At 39.5% G+C, this 27,906-nt stretch overlaps 1 protein-coding gene across 1 annotated transcript; it reads left to right on the top strand.

The window, feature by feature from the left end:
* Positions 1-200: 200 nt before the first annotated feature.
* On the top strand, positions 201-27,906 carry ghra (growth hormone receptor a). Its single transcript, XM_034118369.1, has 10 exons — positions 201-516; positions 7,884-8,005; positions 17,497-17,626; positions 17,798-17,958; positions 19,312-19,490; positions 20,123-20,276; positions 20,455-20,545; positions 20,708-20,777; positions 22,379-22,614; positions 22,717-27,906. Exons 2-10 carry the CDS (start codon positions 7,888-7,890, stop codon positions 23,474-23,476), a joined length of 1,899 nt encoding a protein of 632 aa, XP_033974260.1. The 5' UTR covers positions 201-516; positions 7,884-7,887; the 3' UTR covers positions 23,477-27,906.

A 27,906-nucleotide genomic window follows, 5' to 3' on the forward strand; every position in this document is an offset into this window, starting at 1 on the left:
GGTTACTCGAATAACAATAAGTCTAATAAAATGTGTATTTGTTTATTTATGTAGACGTTGTATCTTACCAGCATAAAGCGCGCAGCAGGCAGCTTCTCACTGGAGGGTTTTATTTTGTAAAATCGTCCCGGCAGTCTTTTTCTCCGGCTGTTTTCTGTGCTCATAATGGAGCAGATTGGATTCTGGCAGATGAGGGCGCTTCACCGCCATTTGAAACACACACACACTGGCTCTGTCTGAGCTACGTAGCGCGTGTGCCCACGAAAGTAGACCAGAGGATGAACTGAGCGGCAGATAAGACCTATTTTCAAACCGAAAAGGACACCGATCCGCTTATTTAATGATTGGGTGATGTGAAAATCTCGATCGGAGGGATCTTACTCGGTCGAGCAGGCTGCAGTGAAGAAGCAGGACTTTCCGTGCCTGTTGGTGTTCACGCTGGCCATCAAATGACCAAGTTGTGAAAAGTCGATCTGCGCTGTCTTTGCAGTTCTTCAGCTTGAGACTTCGAAATAAGTAAGTGCGTTTGTGTTTTAAAGCGTGTTGTGCATATTTCTTTTGCGTTTATCCATGTCTCCAAAACCCCATGTGTGGCTGCTTCTACGACGACTCGGGAAAACTTTGCTGAAATTGCATTACATTTTTTTACATTTCACTGTTGCGCATTGCAGAATCTTTTTTTAAACAATCATAAAGATTGTGTGTGTTTGGCTCATTGTTTAATGTAGCTGTTAATTAGTGACAGAAACTACGAGACCTTATACAATTCCACTGCAACTTTTCATGAAGTCATAAACACGGGTTTAAACGGCATGGACTATTGAGAAATATCACATTCTAATGGAGAAATAGGAATATCTGATTGGTTAACATTTCAATATGAAATTCTGGCTCATGGGAAAAGTGATCAATACAAGAAATGATGAAGTGTAAAGCTGAACCCAAAAATATTGTTTAGCCAGATGTTACCTCATTGTTGACACAGCCTGATATTGATCTATCACACAGCGTCGAAATCAGTCTGGCACATACTCGCTTCAGTGACTATGATATGCATGTATTACTGAATATGCATGTAAGAGCAGTGCAACTATGAGAGATAATACGTTTTTATTATTTTTACATGTTGAAGATAAGTTGCCAGAGTTCATGATGCCTTTAAATTGTTATATGTTTTTATCAGCTGTCATAAACCGTAAGGAATTTAATCTACAATGTCCAAACAAACATGTATAACAGATGTCTTTTATCATTTGTTTTATTTTGAAGGAATTGGAGGATGGTTAGATACTTTCTGGTTTAATGACTTAAGAAATACATGATATATACAAATATAATGCCAAACAACATGACTACATTCACAATACTTATTCAGTGTATGCCAACCAGTAGCAGTATTTGCACAGGTTAGCTTTCTTTTTTTCAATCTATGTGTTGCATTTCTTGTCACGTCATCATCATTTATCAATCTTTAAAGCTTTTCATTCCAGCTTCTTCTCTCAGTGTGTTTGCTTTTTCTTTTCTATGATTGGCTGACTGTTGTACTGACCACAGGAGAACACCTCTGCTCTTATAATGAGAATGCACACCTCACTGTGAGGAGATGCAATGTGCAAACTTAGCCACTACAGAAGGCCTACATGAGAAAACGTATATTCCTCCATTAAGGCTCTCTGCAATTTAAGCAGATTTTGTTAAAAATGTTGTGTTTTTTTCTAGTTCAATTTCCAGTTCAGTTTTCCAGAAAGGTAGTTAAATCCTTTAAAAGGAAATTTCTTTGTACAAAATCATGTATCTTAACTGTAGAAAATGCTGTATAGTTAGTACGTCCACTCCGTATGGGGTTAGTTTAGAGGCCAATTCTAAAAAGAACAACCTCTGACACCGTCACATTTCTGCATATCAAAAACCCTTTTTCTTCAAGATCACAAAGTTTAATAATTTTCACATGGATAAAGCTGAGCCATTAATAATGTGATTTATTATTGCAGCTGTTGGAAAGTATGTAATTATGCAGAGAAACAGCATGATGAGAGAGTCATTAAAGTGTCCACCAGGTAGCTGAGGTATTAATAGATGAGGCGAGGACTTTTAAGAGACGTTAGTTCCATCAGTTTCTGTCTCAGTCATCGCTGCACTCCCACATACTACATTAAGTACTGCTGTTATGTTCTTGATCCTTTGACAGCCCAGCAGTACTCTGGAAACCATTACATTTTACACACATCCATGTTTCTTCAATGAAGTGCATGGTTGTCAGGAATCAGGATGTGTGTGTGTATCTGACATGAGAAACAACCAGATTTGGTGAATATTAGAGAGGTACATGCTGCACATTTATACTTAGTCCTCCTCCAAAGCAACAAGTGGGTTGATGGAAACTTTTCATTATTCTTTTACAGAGGATTGAACTTCAAACTCTGCAATGAATGTAATCTCTTTTATTAAAACCAAACCCAGATTAGTTCACTCCAGACTGTCAATTCGGATTAGTATGAATGAATCTACAAAATGAGCAACAATGGTAACCAGTTCTTTACTAATATCATGCAACAGATGAAAAAGCCAGATATGGGGGCAAAATTGTACATGACAGCTATTACTTTTAATGTCTTAGACAAACCAATGCATGCCCATACGTGCACACACAGCAAGGAATGCTACAAAGGAGACATTTTCCACACAACATTTTTTGAATCTGTGCAGCACAAATCTTTTTCTGTTTCTGCTGGACTGAAACTCCGTGCATGCACTTCTTTTCACTTCATCGCCCTGACACACACACACACACAAACACACACACACATACACATACGCGCACACACCAACAGTGTAGTATTAGGGTTTGCAGATGTGTGTCCTGATCTGCTTCCAGCACAGACTCTCTTCATGCCAGTGTGCTGACTCTGAGTTTTCCACTCTCTCTTATGAAATAAGAGTAGGAGACATTAGAGCCATCGAGTTGCCAGATCTGAATGCCTGAGAGCGCACACAGACACGCATGCACACAGGTTAAAAATGCAGCCTCCTGTTGCTGTACCTGTATACCCTCTCTACAAACACATTCAAACAGACTCTACTGGATTTATGTAAATAATATATCCAACATTTGAATGCCTATCAGAAGAGCTGCAGCGTCTTGGCCCTGCCTCTTTTCTGTGTGCACTCTTCCTCACTAGTGTCTGTTCTAAGATGTAGGCACATGTTTAAGTATTGTATGTTTACTTTAAGTGTATTTATTTAAAAGAAAAAGATTTGTGGTGATGAGCTAAAAACTTGAACACAGAAAATCTATTTGCATGATTGTTGTGTAATTATGGAGTAGTGGACCTTGAACAACTGTGTGTACGTGCACGTGAAATCATGATGATGTAGCAGTATAATTATTTTGTTCACAATATTATTTAAAACATGTATAGTGGTTGTAATACAGCCCTGAAGTATACCCTTACCTTATAGACTGTCTTTTATGTTTTGCACACATTTTGCCCAAAGTGCTTGTTCCCCTCTGCAGTTTTCAAGCTATTAAAGATGCGTTGTGTAGGATCACACTTGCGCTTTATTTATGGGCTTTACTCCATGATTGCATTTTGACTATAACCAAAATCCAGCCAAGGATTGGCTGGATTTTGGCTGGCTTCCCTTGAGAAATCAGACCCAGCAAAAGAAAAAAAGGAGTTGACAGTGAGAGAGTGGAAGATCATGATAGGACTTGTTACATTCACAATAATGCACACAAAGAATACAGAAGACCGCATCATCTTTATTCAAAACATTTTATTAAAGGTTCATGTTAGTGCACACAACCTTTTCCCTACACACATATTATCAAAAATGTTTTATATCCACCTACAATTTAAATCACGCAGTTTATAGGACGTGTGTGTGTGTGTGTGTGTGTGTGTGTGTGTGTGTGTGTGTGTGTGTGTGTGTGTGTGTGTGTGTGTGTGTGTGTGTGTGTGTGTGTGTGTGTGTGTGTGTGTGTGTGTGTGTGTGTGTGTGTGTGTGTGTGTGTGTGTGTGGTGTGTGTGTGTGTGTGTGTGTGTGTGTGTGTGTGTGTGTGTGTGTGTGTGTGTGTGTGTGTGTGTGTGTGTGTGTGTGTGTGTGTGTGTGTGTGTGTGTGTGTGTGTGTGGTGTGTGTGTGTGTGTGTGTGTGTGTGTGTGTGTGTGTGTGTGTGTGTGTGTGTGTGTGTGTGTGCATTTGTGTGTGTGTGTTGTGTGTGCATTTGTGTGTGTGTTGTGCGTGCATTTGTGTGTGTGTTGTGCGTGCATTTGTGTGTGTGTGTGCGTGCATTTGTGTGTGTGCATTTGTGTGTGTGCATTTGTGTGTGTGTTGTGCGTGCATTTGTGTGTGTGTGTTGTGCATTTATGTTTGTGTGTGTGCGTGCATTTGTGTGTGTGTGTGCATTTGTGTGTGTGCATTTGTGTGTGTGTTGTGCGTGCATTTGTGTGTGTGTGTTGTGCATTTGTGTGTGTGCATTTGTGTGTGTGTTGTGCGTGCATTTGTGTGTGTGTGTTGTGCATTTATGTTTGTGTGTGTGTGTTGTGCATTTATGTTTGTGTGTGTGCGTGCATTTGTGTGTGTGTGCGTGCATTTATGTGTGTGTTGTGCATTTATGTGTGTGTGTGTTGTGCATTTATGTGTGTGTGTGTGTTGTGCATTTATGTGTGTGTGTGTTGTGCATTTATGTTTGTGTGTGTGTGTTGTGCATTTATGTGTGTGTGTTGTGCATTTATGTTTGTGTGTGTGTGTTCTGTGCATTTATGTTTGTGCACGGTTGTATGTATTGGTATAATCCTGTTAATTAATATATGATGTCATTGTTTCCATGCCTGGATTTTATCACACAGTTCTCAGTCCAATAACAAATTAGAAATGTAATTATTTGGCTACAAATCTGTATTGCCTTACATGCATCAGAGCACACTTGTTTCTGATTATGTCTTCATAAATTTGATTTATTTTAACATAACCAGCTCTTCACATTTTTCAAACTGCCATGTCCTGCAATGAACCCAGCCCCCAGAGAACTGCTGCCCTAGCAAACTAGATTAAAGAAAGTCTGTTTCTAAAAGAGTAGTGCCCACTAGGTGCTGTGCAAAAAGACTGTGAATGTGTGAAAAATACAGAATAAATACACAGCTTTCTGCTTTTTCTTTGGAGGATACTCAAACGTTCTAAACTTGGGCTTGCAACATCGCTATGTGTGTTTGCTTTTCTTCTTCTGCTATAAGAGACTAACACAGACATGGTGTGACCTATTGCCCCATAACCTTTCATTTCCCTTGGCTTTACCCTCACACCATCACCCCATTTACTCCTAACATCCTTTTCCTCCTGCTCTTCGTCCTCCTTTTTGAACAAACACAGATGATCAATAGAGATGTAAGGGAACATGGGAGAGGCATGGTGCTGGCAGTGGGGTGCCAAGCTGTGTGTGTGTTTTTTTTAGGGCAGAGGTAGTGGGAGGAAGGTTGACCACAACGGCCTTAAATGTTTACCAAGGGACCCCAGGAGGCCTGCTGAGCCTCCCTATTTTCTGATTGGCTTAGGCGGCCTTCCCCGCAAGTCTAAGAGCCTGTAATTGGCTGAAAGGAAGAGAGGAATGGGGGAGAAACGTGCACGAGATGGAGATGAAACAGACGCTTTCACATGAGAGGGGGGAGACTAAGAGGGACTTGTAAATGACTTTGGTTACTGGATTGATTAAAGAATGTTACTCTTTGAATGTTACTTTATCATGGTTTTAGAATGAAGAAGTATCTAACCCGAAGGCAGAGGGAGGGTTTGAGATGATATGAAGACAAACTTAGGCAATATGTCAAATGCGGAAAATTAGACGACATTGATTTTAAATGGAGCATTTTATTCAGGCCAGACAAGCTTGCTGCTCGCCATGAATTCTTGCATTGTATAACTTGGCCTTGTACAGCCTCTGACACTTGGAATTGAAACGCACATGCACAGACACACAGACACACAGACACATTGACTGAACATTTATATTTGTATGTAGATGATATATAGAATATTGTATAGATTTTGCTGCACTGACTGAAACTACGGGAAACAATCCTGCATTTCGCTTACATTCAGAGATAGATGTCTTTTATGTTTTTTTTGTAGTTTCATTTAATTCAGATTTATCTGCATAACGCATAAGTTATCTGCAATAAATCTATCAAGAGTATATCTAATGATGCTGTTCCTAAATAAGTGCCAGTGTTTGCGCTCTATCCCAGTTTGTCAGTGTTGAAGATTTGCCTGGAGTGGCTAAATTGTTATTTAGAGGTTGGATATATTGTTTTCCCGTAAGTAAAACCTAGACGAATTTGATATGCTGTAGTTATATGGCTTTACGATTCTCTGTCAACAGACTACACCAGAACTGGGGGGAATTCTGGCAGCGTTGCCCTGAGAAACATAGCCTCCACGTTTGGAGTTGCTGTCTGCCCAGCGAAGTTGTGGAGACGCAGCTCTAAATAGCCAAGGGTGCGGACAGAAAGTTTGGCCTATTTTTAGGGGTTGGACATGACTGGTAGAACTTGTCCGCCAACACCAACTTATTGACAAGGAAGAGTTTTTCACAGTTTTCTGTATAGGCCATATACTAAGAAAATACTTGAAATCTTATTTGATTAAAGTATGACAGCTTGGATGAAAAATGCAGTTTCAACATTTCTATGTTAAAGGTTTTGTTGGGAAGTTCAAGTCAGGTTTAAAGAGGGGGAGTAAATTGCAGGGTTTCTGTGTTGGTGTGTTACAAACAAGGAGTCTGATGGTGGGAAACCAAAAGTCACACCAACGACTTCTTGTTCAATGCATAATTTAGGTTGTTATGGATTTCAAAAGCTTAAAGCTGCTATTATCTAAAACAAATAAACAATGGATCAAATGAATCTGTGTTAAGTTGTTGCTTGTGGTGATGACACAGTTGGTTATTGCATGACTGTAGTTTCCTTCAGGGATCATTTAGCAGCTAAAGAGGTCGATCTTTCCCTCAGGAAGCAGTGAAGACCAAAGCAGAGTTAAAATGAGATTGAATATTGGACTTATCGGGTGTTAGGGAACATGACTCCAAATGAATGTTAATGTTGCCTCATATCTGCTGGCTGCGTACACAACAAATTGTTTGCTAACAATTTCCCCATATCAAATCATCGGGTTATGTGTCAGTCGTGCGTTTGATGCTTGTTTCTGCTGTCCCAACTTTGCCATAAAAACAATGCAGGTTTAATATGAACACGTTTTAATGTAATCGTATGCAGTTTGATTAATCCCTGTTGGTAAGGGTGTGTAATAGAAATGTTGTATAAGAACATTCTGGCAAAAGCTTCCGGGAGTAGCAGTCAGGATGATTAACGGTTTAAGTACCCTGGTATTTCTTTGGTATTAGTTGGTGTCATGAGTGCTTACATAACTTCTTCTCATATTTTAAGTGATGTGTGCTGCAGTTGTTTGTAAATCTGCGTTAGATCTACTGTAAGTCTGTATAAAATCATGGCAAATTTAAGAAATAATTTCCAATGTGTTTAACAGAGAGGAGGAATGTTTTATAAAAATGTAAAATAAGCAGTGACTTTTTATCAATGAGATTACTCAAACAGACAAGCATCACATAAACAGAAACATGCTCAATGCTTTCAACTTAAAAACGCTGTGCAGTGACAAACTGGCATAATAATTAATGATGCCCTATCCCGTGTAAGGTTTCACATACACCAGCTGAAAATAAATGGCATCCACGATTTGTGCAGGGAGAAAGAAAGGAAGGCAGAGTAGTGAGGGAAGGAGGGTTCCTCACATGGACATGTCATAATGGAGTTCAACTGATAATTATAATAACTGTGTCTCTCATTCTCCCCTATGTCTCTCTCTCCAGCATCATGGCGTTCTCTTCCTACTCCTCCAGTCTCCTGCTTATTCTCCTAATGTCCTCCCTTGGTTGGCTATCCAGTCCAGGATCTGCATTTCTCACTGACCGGGAACATCTGACATCATCAGGTAGATTGCTAGTGTTTTGACTGCTTTCTGTCAGGACTAAAAAAATATATATATATTGATGTTGGACATATCACTTTTCCGTTTGTTAACCAGCTCGTTAAACATTAACAAATGTAATTCAGGTTTTGCAAGCACCACTCTGTTGACACTTGTTATCATGTCTTATGTCAGACATCAAATGCTGAATGCTGTGTTTGCTCAGATACACGTGGAAAGGTTCAGTGTTGAGCAAACGCCGCACTTTCCTGGTTTGGCTTGTCAAACAGGCTTATGATCAATAGAGCCAGGGTAAATATAAGGTCGACGCTTCACTGTCAAAGTCCAGGGACGGGACGACGCAGGATGTTCAGCCAGCTAATTCCGCTGTCACTAAACCATCTGAAATAATAAGTTGAAAGAATGATGTGGCTGACAAACAGGCCAAACTTAAATTCCACCACAGAAATATAGGTGGCCAAGATAGCAGTCTTTTACCTCAATTGATGATCATAAAATAGCCTCTAATGGTTGAGGTGCATGTAGCTTGGGTAAAAATGTGCAGACCTGCAAGCCAAGAAAAGTCCTTGTTTATTTTAAGTCTACCTACGCTAGAACATCACATGTTTACAGAATTCATCACAGCAAAGATACAGCAACTCCCAAGAATGGATCAATCCTGCTGTTGACTTTGTCAAAACATGTCTCTCAACCTTTTTGAAAAGATTATGTTGCTGTCTGGCTGCTTGCTTCTGCATTTCTGGGAGTGATAACACTTTGAGTTGAAAAGCAACTATATTCTCGTTCTATAGTTCTTTCTTTCCAATTCAAACGCTACAAAATTAAGCTTTGGATTTGTTTCTCTTTCTGTGAAGTTGAGACATTGTAAAATATGGTCAGGATTATAATGCAAAAGGCTTACCCCGTGCCCTTGTGACCTTGATTCAGAATCATACATACAATAGTGATAAAACTATACATTTTATTGTCATGTCTTCATTATTATCTGTAAAAGTAATGATACATGTGCATGCTGTTCATGGTACTGCAAACATTTGGCAACACAATAAAAGTAGTCCTTGACTGTAGATGTTGGCAAGTTGCTGGTGCATCTGCTCATTGCCATTAAGAAGTGAGCCAGAAAACATTGACCTGAGAAATGTCCAAACCATCTCTGCCTGTCTGGCCTCTGCAGCACCTGTTGACAGAATGTAAAGCTTGCATGTTACCTGGAGACACACTGGGGGAGTTCTGGCTCGGATGGAGGCCCTATATCCACTTGGATTTACTGGTTACCTTCTCATGTACTCGGCACATGTCAATTATTTCTCTGTACCCTCCATTTGTTTTTGTGCTGCATGCGTTTATGTTCTTAAAACATAAAACATGTTTGCATATTTTGTTTTAAGGTAGTATCATTCAATGAGATTAGACAATTTATCTACCTTTTTTTTATGCAGCATAAACATCTTTCTTAATGGACTTGACCTTTTTAAATGTAGCGTTTCAGGTTTAGGGAATATATACACAGGATTATGCAAATTGACTGTTGATATCATAATGTGAAAAGAGACCCATCTTTACTGGTGATGACTGACGAGTAGTAGCGTGGAGCAAGTTGTCATTTTGCTATTTGTTTTCATATGCAGGACAATAAACCCCTTTTGTGAGACAAATAGCTTGGCCCTTCATTAGGTCTGTTTTTATTTTTCAATGTGGATTTAGTGAAATCCAGCTGGAAATATTACCACCGGTATCCACTGGAGAATGCCATCTCATCATCATCTCTTCTCCTGCCAAGTGAAGGCCAAGTCCACACGCTTCTGGTTCTCTGTTTATTGGTTGGAGAAAATGCTGACATAATTGTCAGCTATGTGTTGTAGCATGGACTCAGATTTAATGCATTTTTGCAGTTTTTGTAAATGCATAGAGTGGCGAAGTCACGCCCATCTACTTCCATGAATTACACATATGATGTTTGTCAATCTTAAAAAATCATTTCCATGTCAAAAAAGTCACAGTTTGTCGTAAAACTGTTGAAATATAAGACTATGAAAAATACGCAACTAGAAAGACTACAAATCCCAGAGTCGCGTAAGTGATGTCACAATTGTTTTCCTCCACTAAGAGATAGCTAAAATCAGCGCCATATAGATATAATCTATCTATATGGCGCTGGCTAAGATAAGATAACTTTAACAAGATGCCTGTGTGCTTAGCGGTTGTTATCATACCAGCAATGGGTCTTGCTCGTTCTTTCGCTTCCCGTCGGATGAAAGGACCAGGAGTGTCTGGATCAAGCTAGCTACATAGCTAGTAGCTAGCACGTTAGTTAGCATTACAGCCATGTCATTTTTATTAGCCTTAACATGAAGTAACATTAAGTAACCCAAAATGTTAAACAGTAAGAGTAGTAGTCATATTTCGTGAACCCTTTGAAGAGTACTGTCACGGGTGTGATCATTCTATAATACACACTTTAAGACCGGGGGAGAAATGCTAACGCTAACGCTAGCATCGGCGATCTTTTGCACTTCATGCTATCTGCACAAATGGTTGACATTAAACATTAAAAAGAACAGGCAGTTCAGAGAGAATCAAAGGAAGGCAGGCAGGCAGGCAGGCAGCTTTGCATGACATTCTTCTGGACGCGTTTCATTGTGTTGATAGTGAGGGTAGTCAATCGTTTTGTTGACAAGACAGTAGTGACTGCCATCTTGGTGACGTGTGTTGTTGTGCGAGTCTGCGAGACCAGAGATGTAGTTCATTGAGCGTTTCACACAAACAAATGTGTTACTTCACAGTTTTACGACACATTTTTTTTTTTTGACTTGCAAAATTATCTTTTAAATTGACAAACATCATATGTGTAATTCGTGACACAATTCAAACGGGATCGAAAGATAATCTTTCTCTCTCCATTGACTTCAATACATAATTTTTCCGAAATAAGGTCCCATGGAGGTCCACCGGAAGGGGAGGGACTTCGCCACTCTATTGATCTGGGATTAAGCTTTACCATCTTTTTTTAAACTGGCCCACTGGTTCGATGTAGGAGAGAAGTTTGAGAGCATTGATTCAATTATCATTTGCTGTGAACATATTGTTCTTTCTGCTCTGCTGCTTTTACTGCTTTTCCAAAGTACAAATAATACTTGTGCCAGTGCTGGTACCAAAGCAGCCAAAAAAAAAAATCAATAGTCATGATTAAGGCCATGTTGGCATTCTGACTGCAGAGTAATGACTGTAATTGTTTTTTGGACGTGTATTTTACATTCTTGGTTATTTCTTACAGGTTTGGTTTTGAAAAACAGGCAGAGGAGTAAGGAAAGGTTTTTTTTTTGGTGTAGCTGTGTGAGCTAAAACCATCGGAACCAGATTGTCCTGATAAGATACTCCCATCCACATGTAATGACATGTAAAACTAGAGCATCAAGTACATGATGTGTGTAAAAAAAAAAAGGCACCCACTTATAACAATATATTATAGAAATATTTTGACAATATTTACACACAAAAGGCTGATTTTAACAGCTACTCCATTACATTTCATGCACTGATGAAAAACAAATGGGTTTGTCTGAACTGTACTGTAACTTCACAAGTAATATCTCACAGAGTTGTGAGCTCATCCTCTTTTCCCCTGGGCATTTTGACTTTGTATTTGTTCACAGTCTGTTGCAAATGTCTTTATCTCTGTGCGTTGACATTACCTTTTATGATAAGCTTTCAGACAGCTGATAGCCAGGTGAGGTTTTGTCTGGTCCCCCTCCTTTCGATCGTTAAAACGATGTCTTCCTCAACAACCGTTAAAACATCTGTAAACACAAAGCAGCCCCTGATAGCATGAGCAAACACACACAGCCTGTTCCTTTCTCAAGCTTACCGCTGCATTAACTCCAGTCCTGACACCTTCTTTCTACACTTGAAAACGGTCTATATTTGACCTTTAACTCACTGCTCTTTCTCTTGGACACGTCTAGTAGGTTGCAGTAATGATACTGTTGAGTAGGTGAGTGACCCTCATCTTCATTGTGCTTTTAGTTTAAAAAAAAAAACATTTTGTTGTTTCACTTGAGGCCCTTATCGAGCCTTCTTAATAGGCTGAGGGTTATAGTGTTTCTTCAGCAATGTTATGTCTCTGTTGTAGAGCCAGCCACATAACAAGCCAAGAGTAGACGTTTGGAGATGCTCTCTGTATTTAAAGGCTTACCAAAGTGATTATAGCCAGTGGAAGTTGTTCATCTCTATCTGTCCTCATTCACTCATTTTCTTTTCTTCCCCACAACCTTTCCATAAGGACTTCCTTCTGAGGCCCATAGCTTGATCCTGTTAGGCGAGGCCGTGTTCTTGGCCACAGAGGCTGTAACTAACCAGTGGTTAAAGTGCAGATGTTTGGTCTGGCTGGCTTGGACACACAATATACAGTTTCATCTATCTGCTTCAAAGAAAAGCAGTGGGTGTTTTACTCCAAGCAGCGAAGTCGAGGCCTAGTTTTGGATTTGACACACTTTTAAAAAAATAGACACATTTAACTAATTCAGCAGGACCGTGATGGAAGTGAGTGGAGCAGAGGCTACCTTATGATCTTATCTTGCAGCTTAACTTCTGATGTCAGTTTCCCCACTCCAACTTGTAAAAAATGGTTACCGGACATGTTACTCATTTGTGTAACATGTCTCTATCACCTCAATGTGATGCCACACAGTCGCTGGTTGAATTTAACATGTTGCTTTGTTCAATGTGAAAACTTCCGACACCCGGCTAAAGTGCAGAGGTTAGCAGGGTGCAATGAGCCAGAAAAAAGTCTGAAAGAGAGAGAGAGAGAGAAAAGTGGGGAGAGAAAATGTGTGTGCTCAGTATAAGCAGGTGTCCATGCTGTAAACTAGACACCCCTGCTCATTTATATTTACTCTCACTTGGATGTAATATGACATAATCAAGCCAATACTGTGGGCTGTAATGACATTACAGGAGATTAACATCATTAGTTCAGGCTAATAAATCGCTGGGACAAGAAAAAGCTGGCTGGGTCACTGCGTGGTCAAACCCTTCAGATTATTTTTGTTAGACTTCAAAGTCATGAACACTGGTGGGAATCATGAGGATCAGGTGGAGCAAAAAGTTGTCACTCTGTAGTCCAAATCATTAAGAGGGCAGAAAAAAGCCATAGGTTCTGTTGTGCAACTGAGAGGAAAGGCCAAGCTTATTCAAGGAATGGGACAATGGAACTTTGATATTCTTTGTCGGATTTTCTTTTGAAGTAAGATGTCAAGTAAGTTCAGTTTGTGTGGAACTGTGTGTGCATGTTAGCAGTTATTTATATAGCCTGTTTACATTCCCTTGTTTGTATCCTGTTGCAGCCTCTCACCTTTCTCCCCCTTTCTTCTGGCCCACTTCTCGCCCTGCTCTCTCGAGTGCCACATGGCCTTGACTCAACATTTAACCTCTACTCTTAAGTTCAGTTGGAGGGTTACATTTGTTTTAAGTATTGGTGCATTTGTGAAATTCAAGATGATATCCCTCTCCTATTTCAATCTTTTCTTCTCATATGCTCATTCTTTCTTTTTTTAAATCATCCAAGACACGTTCCATGGAATAGACAATCACCGCTGTCTTCTGCGGACCAATTAACATAATCGTCTTGTGTGTGTTGCAGAATAGTCCATGTGGGTATGTAGATGGGCTGTGGTGCATGGATCAGTGCAGGGAGCAGACTGAAAGACACTTTTACTGTTTTACTGTTATACTGTTAGTTTGGCCTGCCAATTTCTCCATCAGGTTAACAGAAATACACAGACAGAATGTGGTTCATCTGGCCCAATGGGCAGAAGTCGCTGCTGTACCAATCAGTAGTACCAAATAAGTTTACTTGACTGTTAAAAGTTATTGCCTCTTGCCTACTATTGACTTAATAAATGCCATCTCTGAAAACATTATATTTGTGCCAAAAACAAAACATTTGCACTTTGTTGTTTAATCTATTAAAAAGCACTTTCTGTTAGGATTGAATTTAAACTTTGAGACAGCAATTCTGCTTTGAGTGTCTTGTAATTGTGTTTACACTGTCAGTCAAGAGCAGATTACAAGCTGTTTGTCGAGTGAACAGGGACAACAGGTTCTACTGTTCAGCAGCCATGTGTTTGTTCTCTTCAAGCAAGCAATTTTAGACAATGATATGGTAATCCCACCCTTAAGAGCCACTCAAGGTCCACGTATGTGTAGTGGTTTTGTGTTCCATTTTTAGTTTTGTGAGCTTTTAAAAAAAAATGTTATTAAACAGATAAAAACAATACCTAAAAACGACTCCCTAACTGTTCATACAGTCCCAATATATTAGATCATGTCTCCTGTTTGTTAAATGCTTTGAAAATCAATTTGTAACAAAGTGCTTTACAAATGGGGATACCAACCATACATTTAGCGGCATTTTGCACAAATTGTACTAAAGGTTGTTACAAAAGTTACACAATGCATCGAGTTGCTGTTAGATCAAGAATTTCCTACCAAAGGAGGTTGGGCTGGCCTTATTGTAGATGCTATAAAATGTTTACAAAAAACGTTATGTATTTTATAATTGAATGTACCATCAAGTAATCACACCCAGATTCCCAGTGTGTAGTCAAATGTTGAGCTGCAATGTAGACATTTTTTGATAAATATTGGTAAAGAATATGTATTTTAAGTATAATTTCCATAGCATTTTTCCATGATTTTGGACCTGTGTGCCATTTATCAATATTATTGTAAGGGACCCAAAATTGAGCCCTGAGGGACGCCAAACACAATTATAGCTGCGACAGATAATAAATCACCTACAGAGACTGTATAATTTCTCTAGCAGAACCAGTTTAAGACAGACTGCCATGTATCAATCCGGAGTACCCCACAACCAAAACAATTGATGTGCATGTTTATGTATAAATGATAATCTTTAATTGACTTTATGCTCAGACTGTAAAAACATTATGTTTTCATCGAAGGAAATGTATCATTGCCATATTCCTCTCTGTTCCTCCTGCTTACGCCACGTCTCCTTTTCCTCTCAGCAGCCTTCTGAAGCGTTACTACCCTCAACACTGGTTTAAATTGGCAAATGAGCTGGAAAGGGTTGTAAATCAAAGCATCTAGCCTCATTTTCCACCCACTCCACAACTGAAAGTTGGGAATTTCACAAAGCCGGATCACACCTTTCACAAAGGCTTTTTAGTGCTGCTTGCTTGCTGGCCCAAGGGCTGGGAGAGAGTGCTTTATTTAGGCTTTTAGTGGATTTTAAACCTTAATGGCTAAAGCTTGCATTGAGCTAGATAAGTGTTTTCCTAGCTCCTCTGTATGCACTAAGAAAAACAGGACATGAAGCTAAAAGCTGTTTATCAGTCTCAGCTGTACACAGCCCACAAGGATCGACAGCCAGGATGAGCACACACAAAATTATGTTTCTTCTTCTAGCCAAAGGCTTTTAACTGCTGATCATTTAATGGCAGCTGGCAGGTTAAGGCAATATTTAGCTTCCAATTACTGTTAGGCCCTGAAACCAAATTACCAGCCGAGGCATGGCAGGTAATTAACAAGAATCTTCCAAGACATTGCCCTGTGGCTTGTGAGCCAGTTACAACTTGAACAGTTCCACTTTATTTGTTATTTTTACAGTAATGTCTTAATAAGGCTTAGCATATCAGAGGAGAGAAGTAAGCTAATAAGAGTGTGAGAGAGAGACACTGAGTATGTTGGGAATTGTAGTCTGGTGTTGCTACTCAAGCTTTCACCTCTACCACTCTTCAGACTAGTCTACAATCCACAGCCATGTTGAAAAACGCAAATTCTCCCCATTCTTTATCCAGAGTTTAACTTGCTTTCAGGTCTTTTCCAGACAGAATAGAACAGCAGCTGTGAGGTGACATCAAAACGTTTCTTATTGTTTAAAACAATTCAAATTGTTAAATTTGCAATTGGAAATTATTAGTTTAAATAACCAAATGATGAAAGCATCAATATTGATGAATAACACTGTATATGACTAATTAATTCATATTAGAAATGTCAGATTGTGTTTGACATTATGCCTGACCTTGAGACATATTTGAAGCCAAAAATATGCATTTCTTCTGTTTGATTTAACTTTTTATGTTATCTCTCTTGCTGTCGTTTTAAGCTCTCCTTGCATTCAGAAAGCTCTTTGATGCTAGTAGCTGGAATTTGTTGGATGGGGGAGGGTGGCCGAGTTGAAATAGCAAAGCTCTGGTAACCACGACAGTGTGCAAAAGATGAAGGGAGGGAAGCAATGTGGAGGGTTGAGACCTGAAGGCATAACGGCGTAGTAATTGTGTGAATTATGATGTGACACTCGTCAATGAGAAAGAAAATAAAGTGATCAAAGCAATGGTGCACATTCTGTGTCAATAAATTATGCAGTCTGGCTTGCCTGGGGTTGTGCTTGTAAGGGTGTTGTTGTGGTGTCTGCGGATAATAACACAACTGACCAGTAGTGTAGTATTTCATCTTTTTTTTTTAAGATGTGGATATTTTTCTTTTTTTAATTAACTGGAGAAACTATAACATTGCCCCTCTGCATTTGCTCCAGCCTGTCTTTAATTCCTTGCCTTGTGTTGTGAAGCATGTTTATGGTCTGAGCCTGGTCTGTGATTTATGCTGCAGCCAGTGCTGGAAGAGAGGGAGTAGAGCAGAAATCAATGATACCTTCAGTTTCTTATTTATGGTTGCACCAAACCCTGGGACTCTCAGCTGAATGAGAAACTGGCCTCTGGTGGGAGAGGGAGGTAGCTGTGGCTCAGTGATGAGGAGTGACAGGGTGCCGAGTGAAAGGTGGAAAGGGCTGAGTCAGGGCCTTGGGGTGCGGCAGAGGGGAAATTATATAAATTGTGCGTGAATAGATCTAAGGGGTTGTGAAGGAGCAGTGAATTTAATTAAATTTAATGTAATGTAATGTGTATATACTCCTTTCAACACGTTTTGTTTACCACTCACATATTTACAGATAGCAGAAATGTTTTTAGAGGGTATAGGATGCAGACTACAAGTATGGCTCAACCCCCTCCAGCAGAAAGTGTCATTCCCTCTGCACATTGCGTGGCTTTTATCAGGGTTGGGTTTTTTTTTCTCATTGGTGATTCACTGCTACAGATGGGACAAAACCTCTGTCAATGAAATATGTTATGGTAATGCATTGTAACTGACAAACACTCAGAACAAGGTTACGCACAATGTCTGTAGAACTCAACCTGAACGTTGTATTGACCATCTGTCAGTCCTTCAAGGATGGGAGGTAAACTTGAGGTGTTTTAGTGTTGTCATTTTTCATTTCAGTGTTTCCTCACTCTTACGTTAATGTTGGGATTGAATTGCAGCTAGCTAGGGGGGATAAAGGGTGTTTTGTTTAATCAGTTTTGTTTGTATTCATTCTAGTTTGAGTGATGTCAATTAAGGTGCTTTATCAGCCACATGCAATCTGTGTGTTCTCTCACTTATTTGTACTTTTCTCTGTCCTTGTCTTTCAGCTATCGTTAAACCTTATATCACAGAGTGCATATCGACTAACCAAGAGACATTCAGATGTTGGTGGAGTCAAGGCGATTTCCACAATCTCTCCTCCCCTGGAGCACTTCAAATCTTCTACCATAAGAAAGGGTGAGTTTGATGGCCAGAGTACCATAATCAACAGAAGAAAAATGAAATAGTAATTTTGAATGTGGCTAACTTTATGTATCTTTGTATGCATATGTGAGACCTATTTATAAAAAAAGAAAAAAGAGTTCAGAAAATTAATTTCTTCCTTTGCCTTTTTCCTTTTTCCCTCAGATTTGGATCTCATTGGGAAGAGTGTCCAGAGTACATTTATCCTAACAGGGAGTGTTTCTTCGATAGAAACCACACATCCATTTGGACCCTCTACTGCGTGGAGCTGCGCAGCCAAAACAACATCACCTATTTCAATGAGTGTTTTAATGTGGAGAATATCGGTTAGTAACAGACATTTGTGCATACATCAAGATTTTTATCAAATTAATTATGGGCATTTTACATTGCACTCGTTGTGGTATATATGGTTAAGCTTAATTTAGTTCCTCAACATGTAGGGGAAGCTGTAAGATGAAAGACTTTACACGATGCTTCAAAGAAATGGCACGTGCTGCTGCATATCACCTAAACCAGCAAATGTAAAATGCTTGTCAAGTGTCAGATAAACATTATTTACACAATATATGTTTTGATGTCTGATGTACTATCAAATGGCAATGTCACATGTCCGTGGAGAAACTTTGTTTATTACCTTTCCCAATGTGCGGAAATTATCAGCATGTTTTTATCGATAACATTTAGATGTTGTCTTCCACTGAAGCAAAGCTGCAATTGATGGTTGGCCCGTCCTTTCACACAGCACTGTGTTTCCACATCACCTATTTCAACAGCTACCATTTGAATTTCCAAGCAATTTGCTGTATGTGTATATATGTATATATATATATATATATATATATATATAGCAGAAGACCATTCGGAATCTTTTTGGTAAACCCTCAGACAAAAATGTCTCGTTTTACCTAGTTATCGCTTTGTATTGGGTTCAAGGTTCAAGGTTCTTTATTGTCAAACTAACATAGCTACAGAGTAATTATGTCGTTGAAAATCTTAGGTCACAGGCTTCTCCAACAATGCAACACAATAATACAGATAAGCAGACCATATTAAAGCAATATTAAAGTATATTATATTAAAAGTAATACAAATAAACAAAGAAAAATAGTTCTAAAAAAAAAGTGAGAAAAAATAGTGCAATACGAGTCTATATAGAAGTTATTGGAATGATATAATAAATAATTACTAAGTAGCAGATGAATGTTGTGAAATTGTTTCAGCAGTTCAGGGCAACTTTCCATTGAATTTACTAAGAATAAACAAATTAAAATCTTGTTCTCAATCGTCATGAAATTTAGGTTGGATCCTTTTAATTTGAATGACTTTGTGGCTTTACCTCTAGTTCCATATACGAGACAGTCTTGAGTTTTTAATCCCGACAACTGCTAAGGCAAAAAAGATCATAGATGTTCATCTTTTTATCTTATTGAACACTGCAGTACTGTGGAGTATAAAAAAAGGTATTGTTTTAATTTGAAAAATGCATTCATGAATGTTAAACCATTCAGAACCAGTTAGTTAGTTTGTTGCAATTTTAACTTGCATTGACTCTGCTAGCACAGAAACATATATATACTGACAGTGTAGGTGACCTCCACTATAAACTGTATATTTCTAAATCAATTTCTATAAATCACATCTTTTTTTATTCTGAACTTTTGCTCTTTTCCTGGCAGTACGCCCTGACCCGCCAATTTCTCTAAACTGGACCCTGCTGAATGTAAGTCCCTCGGGGCTTAGTTATGATGTCATGGTCAACTGGGAGTCCCCACCCTCTGCAGACGTCAAGGCGGGCTGGATGCGCATTGAGTACGAGATGCAGTACAGAGAGAAAAATAGCACCGAATGGGAAGCAGTAAGTCTTTTCTTTACTCTTAAATTCTCTCTCTTCTATTTCTTAGAAACACACAGACAAAATTGCATGTTTAGAGACATGTAAACACATATTCAAAATAAAAAAAGACCTGCATGCACATGCATAAGCTGAAACAAATGCAAACACTCATGCACCCTCTTTAAACTAAATTGTAGGTAGTGTCCTGTTTCCTCTCCCCTCCCCCCATGAATACTTGGGGCTAAAATGTAGTGTAGCTTTGTTGGCAACGTAGTGGAAGCCAGAGCAAGGCCCTCTGGGAAAACACAGCCTCTCTGTAGGAAGTGAAGGGAGGGATCTGTAGGTCAGAGGCCATGGGACCATGTACAGGCTCATATTCATTAACGCCCTGCCAGTCCAGCAAATGTAGCCTTGGAAACAGTTTTCAAGCCCTCTATCATAACAGTATGTCCTCGTTCTAATGTGTCAAAAATGTCAACAATTGCACCTTTGGAGAGGGCACTATTACATTGACAAAAAATAAACATTGACCTCTTGTCTATGAAAGAGAGTTAAATCCTTTTTTCTCATAAATTAAGTATCACTTTATTCTTGTTTTTTAATTAATTCTTTGTATGTATATATTCTCTCTCTCTCCTTTTCCCATATTCCAGTTGGAGATGCAGCCGCACACCAAGCAGACAATCTTCGGTCTGCACATAGGAAAAGAATACCAAGTGCACATCCGCTGCAGGATGCCTGCCTTCATTAGGTTTGGGGAGTTCAGCGACTCCATCTTCATTCAAGTGACTGAGATTTCCATCAAAGGTTAGATCAGCTATCATTAATTTGGTTTATTGTGATAAAATAAATATGGCCAGGGACTTCGTTCAGTTTGGACGGAAAGGGTGCATATCCTCAAATCACAAGGAACATGGTAGCTGTGGTGGTGATGACAATGATGATGAATATGATAAAAAGGGCTCCTGTTAATGTTGTCTTGTAGATTCTACTTTCCCGCTCACACTGGTTCTTGTTTTCGGCGCTGTGGGCATCCTCATCCTCATCATGCTAGTAGTCGTCTCTCAGCAGCACAGGTAGGAATATACTCTCTCACTCTTTCATTCATGTACAACAATAGTGTCCAAAATATATACAACCCCAGCTGAGATTGTGGGACACACACAAACAGACACACTAAGACTTACGTGTGAACAGATTATTTTCATTATGTGTTCCTTCCCTGACTGCCTTTACAGATTTATGATGATTCTGTTGCCCCCTGTTCCTGCACCCAAAATTAAAGGCATCGATCCAGAGATGTTAAAGGTACATTTATGTCTTTTGTTGTTGTTCTTTCATGCCTCTGATGAAAAATGTACGCTGATATGTACGTAAAATTGCAGAACTTAAGATGCCAAAGATGCTGTAATTCAAAACAGTGTCACCATTTCATAGTTTATCCACCAGAGAGAGCAGAGAGCATGGCCAAGATTACATTTCAACTTCAAAACATCCTATTTTGTACATATCTTGTATCAGATTCATGTTATGTATTTATTTTGCAAACCAAATATCAACATATATTTTTTAGACTCTCTTAAAGGTCCCATGTCATGGCCATTTCTACTGATCATAATTCCATTGTTGAGGTCTACTAGAATAGATTTATATTGTGCAATTTTCCAAACTCACGTTGGTTTCTCATACAGCATCTCTGTATAGTATGTGTATTCACTCTCTGCCCTACACGGCTTGTTGGAGCTCCTGCCCCCCCCTCCCTGTGCTCTGATTGGTCAGCTCGCCCACTCTGTTCTGATGAGTCCACCACCATTACAGTGGAACATCAGTGATTATGTGTTACAATGGCGTTAGCAACCAGAAAATGACACCAGTAAGGACAAACAGATGAGAATGCTGCGTGGGGTCTGGGTGCCGTGTTGGCGGGACGTTGCGCGGCTCGCTGCTGAGAGAGTGTGTGTGTGTGAGGAGCTCCACGGATTGGTCCATTTGGACCAATGGGTCCATTTGGGTATGGTCACGTCACTGTACCCAGGAAGAAAAAGAGAAATCGTTCTGGGGCAGCATAGACAGGTCTTTTCTGTGTTAGAGTTTTACTCGCTACAGGGTGTACTTTGAGGGTTTGTGACTCTGCAGACCGTTTACATGCATAAAAACCTTCTTAACACACAAGGGGACAGGTAATAACCGGAAAAGCATGACATGGGACCTTTAAATCCAATACCTGTCAGGCCCTAATACATATATTATGCATGCTATTGTACTACTGTATCGTACAAAAAAAGGAGTGCTAACAAAAAATTAACCATCAATAATTCACGGTAGCCAAGATGTAAACAATTTTTAAATTACATTTCAATTGTTATTTTGATTAAAAACAGAAACTCTTGGGCGTTCATTTGGCTAAGGCATGTTAAGCCTCGTAATCATCACACCACCCACTGTCCCTCTCCAAATCACTGCATGTTTAACATCTTTGTCCGCGATTAAATGAAAGTAGAAATATCCATAAGCAAACGGGCACCCTTGTTTTGTGTACGTAAACACAGGCACCACCGAGGGATAATACAATGTGAAGAGGGTCTTGGTTCAGCATTGTGTTGTGGGTGTATTATTGTCAGATGATGTGGGATGCATTTAACAGGCAGCCTGTGTGCTCTTTACAAAACAACCTTACCCCCAGACCACAGAAAAAAAAGTCCTGATGGGAATAAACACAGTTATAATGCTGCTATTTCATGCTCGGATAAAGATGAAACACAAAGCATGTTGTGTTTGCAGATGATACTTTAACACAGTAACATGTCACAATATCACAGTGCTGTGCATAGAACCGGAATAGGTAGGACTTCTACCATTACATGACTTTCTGCAACCAAACACTAACAAACAAATGTGTGCACAAGCAGAAAGGGAAGCTGGACGAGCTGAATTTCATCCTGAGTGGTGGAGGTATGGGTGGCCTGCCCACTTATGCACAAGATTTCTACCAAGATGAGCCATGGGTGGAGTTCATTGAGGTGGATGCTGAGGATACAGATACTGGAGAGAAGGAGGACAACCAGGGCTCAGACACCCAGAGGCTCCTGGGCCTGTGTCACCCTGCCAGCCACCACATGAACACAGGCCGCTCCAATGCCGTCAGGTACTGCACACACTCTGCTGTAAATGCTGTGTTTTCATGCTTTCAGATGGCTTTACAAATGTACATCTTATCTCTGTTTCCACCTTTTCCCCTTGCCTCTAGCTTCCCTGATGATGACTCAGGCCGGGCCAGCTGTTATGACCCAGATCTACCTGAACAAGACACCCTAATGTTGATGGCCACCCTTCTGCCAGGCCAAACAGAGGACGTAGAAGCCTCATTCAATGTTGTAGAAAGAGCCCCAGCCCCGGAGAGAGGCGAGAGGCCCCTTGTCCAAACCCAAACTGGAGGGCCCCAGACTTGGGTCAACACAGACTTTTATGCGCAAGTCAGCAATGTGATGCCCTCCGGGGGTGTGGTACTGTCTCCTGGCCAGCAACTCAGAATCCAGGAGAGCACATCAGCCACAGAGGAGGAAATGCAAAAGAAGGGGAAAAGCAGCGAGGACACTGAGGACAAAAGGCAGAAGGAGCTGCAGTTTCAGATGCTGATGGTGGATCCTGAAGGCAGTGGCTACACCACAGAGAGCATCGCACGACAGATAAGCACTCCCCCCGCCCCCCCCATGCCTGGCGAGGGTTATCAAACCATACAGCCTCAGCCGGTGGAGACCAAACCTGCAGCCATGGCAGAGGATAATCAATCGCCTTACATTCTTCCTGACTCTTCCCAATCCCAGTTTTTTGCCCCTGTTGCAGACTACACAGTGGTACAGGAGGTGGACAGTCAACACAGTCTCCTCCTCAAACCCCCCGCCCGCCAGTCTCCCCCTCCCTGCATGCCACAGCACCCCCTCAAGGCCCTACCTGCCATGCCCATGGGGTACATCACCCCAGACCTTCTAGGAAACCTGGCACCATGATATGTCAATGCCATTGGGCCTTTTAAGAGTAAGGTTGATCGAGCAGTCAAAAAAGCGGGTTTCTACCTAATTCTGTCTGGAAACCAAATATTTCACTGCACACATTGTGAGAGAGAGTGTACAGGTTTGTGTTTTTTAAAGGTTGCTTAAAGAGAGACATGGAAAGCTACCAAGCTGTAATCTTGACTCTTATACATCTGCTACATCATTTAATTTGATGCAGAGATAAGTTAACACGACAAACCGAATTGACAGCTCGCTCTATTTGTTGAGATCCATGCCTAAGACACACACAGATAATAGGCTGAGACTGATTGTAATGAGTCACAAAACATTAGCTTACTGCTCAACTACCTGGGATCACATCACATCGCTGGCTAATCGCGTTGAGAGCAATGCCGTCAGTTTATGATTTATCGGAGGAAGACAAGCACATTCTAGGCATGTATTTTCACACTACACCAACGAGAAAGAGGCCTCTTGCTGGCAGAGATATATTGCTGCTAAATGCGGCTTTTTTGTATTCATAAATACTTACTTTCTTATCTCATCACGTCATCTTATTATGAGGAAAATCATCCCTAAAAACAGTCCAAAACACTACTATGCAGTTACCTTGCATTCCTAACTTGTATTTAAAAGTATGCTTTTCATATATTTCAAATAATACGTGGCCAAACATAGATTATATGATGTCAGGTATGTTTCTCTATTTTTCTAAAGCCACAATAGAGTTTAATATAAGAAATACTTACAAAAATATATACAGTACATATGTGCCAACACAAGTTACAAGTTTTTGTGATAAACAATTGTATCTCTATTTTCTTGGGGATAATGAAAGGCAATCTGGCAATGAAGGAAACCATTAATTGATGTTGAAGTAGTGGTGACAAATAAAGGGAATATACAACATTTTATTCATTCCCAGACTGAATGTCAAAATCCCAGCGTGGAATAGTTTATTCAATTTTATCTGGACATGCATACTCGGAACAGGACACCAACAGCGCTGAACAGAATTGTTTTTAAGCAGGAGGAAGGATTTATTCAAAATTATTAAACGCTGTAAACAATGCTGTAGTAAATTGAGCACCACCAAGTGCCTTGCTCAAGGGCACTTTGAAATACAGGGGAGGGGACACACTCAGACAGCCGTTCTGTGAAACATGATATTGCATTTCATTCTGCGGCAGCCAAGTCTCACCTTTTCAACCAGCACTCACTCATTATTACCTTAACTAAAACGTTAATGAGCAAGCTTCCTCCTTGGGAGTTGTATTCTTCTCATGTTGCATTGTTATTGCAGAGACAGCAACTGGGACTAGTTGAGAGGCTGTGGAAGTATGTAATAGCCGTAATCAGCTAATATCGTATATACATTTTATCTGCCAAGCTGTGCCTGTTATTGGCTATATCTGTGCTTAGCTGTGCATAAGTAGTTTGGATGTGTGCATTCATGTGTTGCATGGCAAGTGCTATAGGTGAATTGGTATAAATCCACTCTGTGCACAGATTCACCAATAAAAAAAACGACACATGCATGAACACAGTAACATGCATGCATACACACTATATCAATACTTTTGCCTTAATTGTTATGTAATTTTGCCTTCCTGACATAGTCATAAAAATGACGAGCTGAAAATGGTCGGTTAAAATTGTTTTCCGAGGCCACTAAAACCGTAATTTGCACATGTCCAATTATGCTCAATTTCCAAACCACAAATGATGATCAGGGCTATATTTCTGCAAGACTAAGAGTTCCGATTTCTGGTTGGAAAAAGTGAGAATTATAGATGTAAATATTTCTCGGGGGAACGTGAATCATACATATAGGTATTTGTGATTCCTAGTCATGTTGCCTCATACTTTTTGTCAGAAAAAACAAATGTAGGTCAAAAACAAGGGCATCTATTGCTAAATCATGTATTAAGTAACATTAGCTTGTAGTGTAAACTGGCCCTTAAATCTATTGAAAATGTGAACTTTTTATAATGGCCTGTGTCTGTGAGAGGGTAGTAGAGGAAACCTATTGTCAAAGTTGTATGCTCCTCATATATTTTCATCCTATAACTTCTTTCAAAAAGATTGACAATATGCCTATGACAAACACAGCAGCATAGCATAATGTATACAATAAGCTTTCTTATAGAGGTTTTCTAAGGCAACACAATGAATGTTCATTACAGCGAGTCTATTGTTATTGTATAACATCAGGGCAGCCTCCAAATGAGCACATCACAACAGAACATACTTCAGCGTGCAAAGGAAACACATCCTGCCTTTTGATTGACGTTATTTTTGGATTCATCCTTGAGATAAGCAGGCAAAGCAGTCTGAATAGGTCTTTTGTATCAGACAATCCCATAATGAAGAGAAAGAAAAGCAAGAGCCATCCAATGACATATTTTTGTCTCAACTGTGAATATTATCGATATTTCTCTTTCGTTCCCTCTGTCGGTCTCTCAGAGCTCGGTGTTCTGCTGTTGCTGCCTTTAGTGCTGATGATACCAGCAAGTCATTGCTGTTGCAAAAATGTCTTAATATATTTACTAGTGCTGTAAATTTACAAGTATATATTTTTTATGTCATTGATGTTACTAATCATAATATATTGCAGCTCGGTACATGTATTTTTCCTGCTTTTAGCCTTACGTTGGTTGGGAAGGGATTATTCAAGAGAGCAACGATGATGTCTGTACTGTGTGAATGTTTGGTGATAAAGACAGAGGATGATACTGAAACCGGTCTCTTGCCTGGGAGCAACGGGAAGATATTATTTGCTTTAGTTATTTGTTCAGTTAACAGCAGTAACGCTATATCAGTTTTGCCGCAAAGTAAATATGTTATATAGTCACTAATGATGCTCATCTAACTTTGACAGTGTTCACAGCCATCCAAAGATCCCCTTAATGCCCTCTGTGTATATGACGGAAGAACGGTTCAAGGGAAAAGCACTGCTTCAGTTTTACCGTGGTGAATGTGTGCAAACTGGAATATGCAATGCAATTACGATATCAAGGAAAATCTGTAAAAACAAAATGTTTGATCACTGAGTGTTTTTTAAAGGTTACAGTGAGGAAGATGAATCTGCAGGTGCTTTATATTTTCAGGCTTACTGTACTGGTGTTTACCACATTGTGTCTGCAATATCTTTCTTTTCTTTTTTTTGCCAGTTCACAATAAGCTTATTCTTAATGTAGTGTAAAGGTTTGCAACTCTCATTTCAAGCTTATAAATGTTAAAGACACTTTACAGCAAGCACTTTGTACACACACACATATATAAAGATATATATATATATCATGTTTAAAATAGTACTCAGATTTTTGTATTTTGGACTAAATCAAGTATATGAATAGCCTTTTATTTTAAAATAGCATTATTATTTTTATTTAGCACAATGATCAGACTATTTTAATATTGATAAGCTTCAGTTTTGTCCTACAAATTTGATGTTTATGGGACATATTTTACACTACCAGATTCATAGAATGATGTACTGTAATGGAGTATTTAATGTTTCCTATAGGATTATGGATACATAAAGCAGATAGATGTAGTCTTTTATGAAGTCGTATACAAATATAGGCAACGTGAAATGGTTAAACTGTAACTCTTACAGTTCTCTTACTATGTGATTTGAGCATTTCATCATTAAAAAGTCAATTTGAAGGTGCTACAATGTTTTATAATGATGTGTTTTGATATCCATCTTTTTTGCTTTGCACAGGATCAAGGTTGGCTTTTGTCGATCTGTTAAGCCTGCAAGTAATCTTGAGCTGGAATTTGTGCTGGTTGTATCTTTTTTTTTTATCACAGAGCGTCTCGCTTGACATTTTTCAGATTGTTGGGAAAATAGTTTAATTCTTGACCTAAGTAAAGCATCAGACTTTGTTCAGTGGCTCCACTCTATATTTCTTTCCATGTGTTATTTATCTATCTGCGAGCCCTTAGATCCTCCCACCACCTAATCTGACCACGGTGGAGGGGCAGCATGAGTAATGTGTGCACTGTTATTCTCTGACATGTGTCCCGGCTTGTCAAACTGGAGATATTCAAACTATTCTACTTGTCAGAATCAGAAACAGCTGCATTGCAGATGCATTTCATAGCATATGTGGAAAACTGAACACCATGATTCATCATTTTACTTTAGCTTCATAATCGATATGACTTTGCCCCCCCCCCCCCCCCCGTCCATCCAACCCCCGACTTTGGAGCCACTGTCTTTATCTGTAAGCTGCTGTTTTACTGAAGGCCAAAATGTGTTGATCTTGATGAGCCTTTCTGGTGTTGTATGTGTGATCGATGAGCCTTCAAAAATGTACACAATAAATGTATAGACAGCCTCTAAATCAAATTGTGCATGTTTTTTCTTTTGTAATAAGTTGTCCACAGAAATAAAATAAAAAATGTCAACGTTA

Source organism: Trematomus bernacchii, unplaced genomic scaffold, assembly GCF_902827165.1.
Source record: "Trematomus bernacchii unplaced genomic scaffold, fTreBer1.1, whole genome shotgun sequence".
Lineage (NCBI taxonomy): Eukaryota > Metazoa > Chordata > Actinopteri > Perciformes > Nototheniidae > Trematomus > Trematomus bernacchii.

Bases quoted from the DNA above. Each gene is read 5' to 3' on its own strand.
- ghra (XM_034118369.1), top strand. From the start codon at position 7,888: ATGGCGTTCTCTTCCTACTCCTCCAGTCTCCTGCTTATTCTCCTAATG. The intron at 17,959-19,311 runs GTTAGTAACAGA...TTTTCCTGGCAG, and splicing joins TTTTAATGTGGAGAATATCG to TACGCCCTGACCCGCCAATT. The intron at 20,546-20,707 runs GTAGGAATATAC...CTGCCTTTACAG, and splicing joins GTCGTCTCTCAGCAGCACAG to ATTTATGATGATTCTGTTGC.